Consider the following 6,151-nt stretch of genomic DNA (forward strand, 5'->3'; position numbering starts at 1 on the left):
GGAATTTGGCTATCTGAACAGTTCATGTCTTACAAAAGGTATTATTTTAATGTTTTAGAGTTCCTCGAGGGATAAATTCACGCTTTTGTAGCAAAACTCAGTGACAGATGTTTCTGTTGGTTTCCGGCGGCCATGTTGGTGCCCATACGGATTGGCACGAGCATGGCGTCTCCATACAAATCTCTATAAATTTGGGTAAAAAATTTCTCCGCGTATCTCGCATAAGAAAAATTGCTGTGACCAGAATTTTGGCGAGAGTCTTTGCATATTAACCTTCTTTCATTTCACAGATTCTGGACGTTATCTATTGACCTGTTTTGATTTGCACTTTGATCTATTTTGAACTGCGTGACACTGAAAAGCAGCAATACTGTAACGCTAAACTCGTACCTAGGTCTTTTCGCGCTGTGCAATTATTTTTGGTTTACATATAATACAGCGGGCTACCCTCGGGGAAATGGGTGGTGGCCGCTTAATAGGGGTTGGCCGCTTAATAGAGGTTCGTGTACCTTGAATATTTTCCACTATCGGGTTATAAATTTAGCTAAATTTCTTAGTAAACATGGAGTAAATTCAAGGCAATCATGATAGACGTCATTCTCGGAGACCCAGGGGCAGTTAGCGGGGGCGGGGAAAAAGTCTAAACGGCTCCTCGCCCGAACTTTTTTTTCACCCGTTTAGACTTTTCCCCGCTCCCACTAGCTACCCATGGGTCTCTGAGGATGACGTCTATAATGATTGTCTTGAATTGACTCCATGTTTACTAAGAAATGTATAACCCGATAGGTACACCAACCTCTATTAAGCGGCCAACCCCTATTAAGCGACCACCTCCCATTTCCCCGAGGGTAGCCCACTGTATTATTTGTAAACCAAACTAATAATTGCACAGCGAGAAAAGACGTAGGTACGAGTTTAGCGTTACCGTATTACGCAGGGCATGTAGGTAGCGGTGGTCTAGTAAAAGATGGCAACACGGGCAATGGTTAACTATTCATTCTTTTCATCGCTTAATTTAATCTCTTCCTACTCAACAAGATTGTGTGCTCCTTGTGGTTCCAAGCCTTACGGAGCCTTACGTATTAGGATAGAAATTGTCCTACCCCTACCCCCTAAAATGGGATGACAGCATTGCGTGACGAACAAATAAGGAACCGCTGCAAGCAAGGATTCAAGCAGCAATAGATCAAACAATGATCAAACCGAAACGCAACATTTTGGTGTAGTGCAAAGCAAGCAACTATCTACAAATCACTTAGCCGTTTTTGACTTAGATGCAGTGGTGATTATATGTGTCGAAAGAGGGTCATAGATTCATGGTATTCGACCATTAATTACTGTTGACAGTTGGCGACGTACATCGGACGTTGTGTAAACAAAAGCAAACTTCTGCTTTATGTGCGACGAATGGTGACAGAAACACGTCAAATCGGCATCTGGACCTGCCTTTTACAGCAAATAAGGTTAGAACATATTCGAAATTATCAGCTCTATGTCTATTTCAACTTAATATAGCTCAAGACATGTGGCGCGTGCTAAAATATGTCTAACCCGTAAATTGGAATTTGACGACGGATGGTCAAATATCTGCATTTTTGACGTACTTTGAAAAGCTCTCGCGTCGCTCACAATCATTTGCCCAAAGAAATTTTTACAGGAATCTGTAGACCATCCTTCTGCGACTCAACCACCAGAAGCTTAATCCATTTGAAGGTTTCGCACGTGGTGAAAATCGATTATTTTTACGAAGTACTTTTAAGTGAATGAAATACATGTATTCGAAATTTAATTATTCTGCACCCAAGAAGACAACGCAGCATTCCCTAAAATCAACCCAGTACACATTTAAACATTGCACAGAAATATTTGAGTGTTTTAAAGACGGAAGAATGATGTGGTTTTGCATGCGAGGCTCTCAAACTTGTTTAATAAAATGGTGCGTCAAATGACGATTTTAACCGAATTTGGTAATTTGCATATTTCTTTGAAATAAAAGAATATTTTGCCAAAAAAACTATCCAGTAGTTTTTGTTATGCCCCAGCCTATCTACCATAGGAATATGAGCGAAATCGAATTTTCGACCCTTGCCGCGAAATTAAGAATTTGTCTGATTTTTACAGGCAGGCACTCTTAACAGGTTAGGGCTGTTGTTTTTTCTTAGTTTCTCGACACAGGGGTTCTATTTGTTCTTCGGGTTTGAAACGTTGTAGGATATTTGGGTTGTTTCTCTTTCATCTAGGTTTTCTGTTCGATAGATTTGTTTCTGTTCGATAGATTTAGAATTTGGCGCCATTGGGAGAAATTATCATAAACTTGTTGTTTGCTATTTCCCCTTTTGTATCATGGCATTTCCTCCCCCAAGTGTTCTTATTGCGGATGATTCTTTTGTGAAGAGGCGTCACTCTGCCCTATGGATTTTAATTTAATTCGAACTGCGACTGTGTTATTCCACGGCGTCGGTGGGTTGACCGTTCCTCGACTAGCCCGGGAATTTAGCTTCTGTGTTCTCACCAACCTCCCCCCAGGGTTATTATTCGTGAGATTGGCACAGATGATCTCAGTTCTCACTATCTCTAGGTTGTAACTGGCGACCTTTTAGACTTTAGCCGAATTTTGCAGTCTGTTGACTCTTCTACTGCTGTCGGTGTGTGCACAGTCCTTCCTCGGCGACACCGCAGCACGGGTTTGCCTCATGAAGAGTTCAACACTAGAGCCGCCACGTTTAATAAGATGCTGGACGCGCTTTTTGACGATCGACCGTCGGTCTTTGCGTGGGGACATTTGGAAATGCAGTCCTTTTCTTGTCGAGTCCTTTTGCCTGACGGCGTGCATTTGAACTGTCACAGGCAGTATAGTCTTTATCGGAGCTCCAGGGGTGCTATTTTAAAAGATATCTCTTTGCTTCCCAATAGCCTTAGTGTATGAGACGTCTGTACGCCTAGACCTTAGACTACGTATATGATTTCCTTTAGACCGTGCTCGTAATTTTATGTTGCTTGGCTGCTGTAATGGTGGTTCCAGAAAATATCCATACCCCCACCACGGAGGGAATTTCACGAAAGCCTCCCGCCCCCTCCTCCCCGGAATTTCCATCTGTTGACCACAAAAATAACCCCCCCCCCCCCCCCACCCACCATCCCGCCGGAATTTCCACGAGTATTAATATAGCTTATAGTAAACTAAAATAGCTAATATATTGTTTACACAGGCGCGAGGCCCAGACACTTGCACTGCTCTAAGGAGAGCCCATCGCACACCACTTATAGGAACACTATAACACAATCACGCTAGAAAAATTGGTATTTCAAAAACAAAAACTGCATTTAATAATTTTAATCAAGAATGGTTAAAAATATGATATATCTACTTTGACTGGAAGCAATTTGTAAATTTCTACAATCACCATTACTATAAAAAATATTTCATTACACGACAAAAATATATTTTGGAAAAGCTTAAGTCACTTAGTTTATCTCTGGTTTCTCGTTACGATTTAATTTTCACAGAAGAAAACTGCTAGCGGGTCAAAACATAAAGCCCCTGTCAAACGAGCGCCCAACATTTTAACGCGACATATAGGAGTATCGAGTCAAATTACTTACTATTTTATGGAAAGTGGCTTCGTGGGATTTTATTTACCTCTCATAACTATTAGGCATGATCGAAAAAAAAACAAAATAGCAAGTCTCAACGCAACTTATCGTAACGTTGTTTGACCACCCTGTTGCGACATAATGGGTGTCGTTGGCTCAAGTTTGAAAATGGTCAAACAACGAGTTGCAACACGTCGCAATAGCGAGGCATATGTTGCATTTAAACGTTGCGATCGTTTGGCCGTGGCTTAAAATTGTATTTTATAATTAAAAACGAAAATGGATTGATAATCTTGACAAACAGAGTTTGAAATATAGGTTTGCCAACTAATTTTAGGAATTCCTGTAGAAAACAACTTCATCGATCTATTGAGGATGCGATTCTTTCTTTACAGCAAATCAGCCATTGCAGGAAAATCACATTCTACCAAAGCATCGTAGAGATCACCCACACTTCTTATGAAACCTTGTCGTCTACTATGGCTCAATGCGACGTCACATGGGTTTATCACTCGCTTGTCGAGGAAGTGGATCTCTGCTGGAGTTAAGCCCATTTTCTCTGAAAAGAGTTTCCATTCACCTCCTCCTGAAACGCACATTTTTTAATGTTGTTTTTGTTGTTGTTGCTTTGTATTGGTCAACATGAGACACTAATTACATTCTAGATCCAAACTTCCACACTTGCTTGGACTTTCTCAAACTGAGCTATACTATACTAACATTTTTACAAACAATATAAATAACGCTTGATGGGGCTACATGCCATTATAATTGGGTTACATATCTTGATATTGTAATATTTTTGGAGCTTTCTGCTTCCAAATTGGAAATTATGTAATCCTATCAAACGTGTAGTATATTATGGAGCATAAACATGGCGGTGGAGGATTATTCTCGATTTTGCTCTTAAGTGTAGAAACCCCGTCTCGTTTGTTATCGAAAATTAGTATAAATATTCTTTGTGGAGAGAATTTAAGAGTCAATGACTGGAAATATTGAGAATGACTGACCAGGTTCGAAAAGCTGAAAATTCTGAAACTTTGCCTAAGAAGCGCTTTCAGGGAACTACTTTCGAAAATATTTTTTTCCGATTTTCTAAGAATGTTAAGTCTTCGAGAAATTCGCGAAAAACAAAAATACGAAAAAACAACAACAAAAAAATACAGTTTTCGCATTGAAACGATTATAAGACTAGAACACGGGATAAACTTGGTATAAGGGCTTTACCTTTCTTCTATCTAACAATAGGAAGTTTTCAATTTTTCAAGCATTTTGAAGGAAGAATTGCCTTTCAGGCCCCTATGAAAACGGCAAAAACTGCGTAGTTTTACGGGCTTAAAACGCATCTTGGTACATGTATGTCTGATATGGAGCCAAAACAAGTACTGTGCAAAAGTGTATGAAAAAAAAAATAAATAAATAAATAAATAAAATAAAATAAAAATAAATAAAGAAATGAAAAGAAAAAAAAAATCTGGGCAATCAAGGTTCACACACGTAAAATTTCAAAAGTTCGCGACAGTTTCTTCTCGAATTTGCGTGATACAGTATGTTCAAAGAACTCTATTGTTTAGTACGCCAGTCTGTTTTTCTTCCAGTTTTGGGCCATGCTTTACCCCTACCAAAACAGCTGTATTTTAAAACTGAATTTAAACTGTTTTGAATATATTTTGACGATTTAAACAGTATTTTGAAGTCACTATAGAGTATTTTTTGTGCTATTTTGTACGAAATTCAAAATTTTGCTTCTTGTTTATAATGTATTTCAAGTATAGTTAAAACCTATTTTATGACATTGGAATGATTTTCACCCTGTTTTTAACGTAGTTTGAGCTCAAAACAGGGTTGAAATAGGGGATTTAAAATCTATTTTAATACTATTGCCACAAAAATTTTGTTCAAACATTTTAAAAATTCTAGTTAAACCCTGTTTTGAATGTTATGTTGGCAATGGTTGAAGGTTTAAGAGGCTGTCTCTGTAAAAAACCGACCACTGATTTACTTCGAAAATTCGATTTTTCTCATGGGCTGGGATTTCAAAGCCCTTACCTAGTCAATCATTAAAATTAGTTTTATTTGATTAAAAATTTTTTGCGTGCCTGCCGAAACGAAAAATAGCACATATTGCCGGCATTCTAAAAAAAATTAATATTCGCTCAAAAGTCCCAATTCTTTTTTTCAACTATAGCTATATCATAGCAGTTTGTTTAGCCAAGTTGCAATTAGAATTCAATGTTGTTCCTTCAAAGGTTAAAAGAAGATTTTCTACCCGTTAAATCGAGTTTTGAACAAAACAGAAAATAGCTCTACTTTGAAGGCACATTTTAAAAATGTGCACCTGTTTGAAACTGCTGAAATACATGAATAGAAAGTATAAGTGGCCCTTAGTTTAAAACAATAATAAAATTTGTCTACCCGCTACGTTTTCAAAACTAACGACCGCTTTAAGTTCAGGAAATTTTGAAAATATTCCATGGAGTAACTAACATACTCGCCTTCGTAAGGTGTTCCGATACATTCACATAAATCTCTTACCTGGCTTCAAGATTAAAATTTG

General features: G+C 38.2%; 1 protein-coding gene across 3 annotated transcripts in view; it reads right to left on the minus strand.

Moving 5' to 3' along the window:
* Positions 1–3,303: 3,303 nt before the first annotated feature.
* The window catches only part of LOC145487082 (uncharacterized), a 71,697-nt gene continuing 68,849 nt past the window's right edge, over positions 3,304–6,151 (minus strand). For all 3 annotated transcript variants that reach the window (XM_081465800.1, XM_081465801.1, XM_081465799.1), the window contains exon 19: positions 3,304–4,180. In XM_081465800.1, coding sequence (XP_081321926.1) covers positions 3,984–4,180 — 197 coding nt within the window. In that variant the 3' untranslated portion in view covers positions 3,304–3,983. The remainder of the gene's footprint in view (positions 4,181–6,151) is intronic.

The sequence above is a fragment of the Orbicella franksi genome, chromosome 5, assembly GCF_964199315.1.
Source record: "Orbicella franksi chromosome 5, jaOrbFran1.1, whole genome shotgun sequence".
Lineage (NCBI taxonomy): Eukaryota > Metazoa > Cnidaria > Anthozoa > Scleractinia > Merulinidae > Orbicella > Orbicella franksi.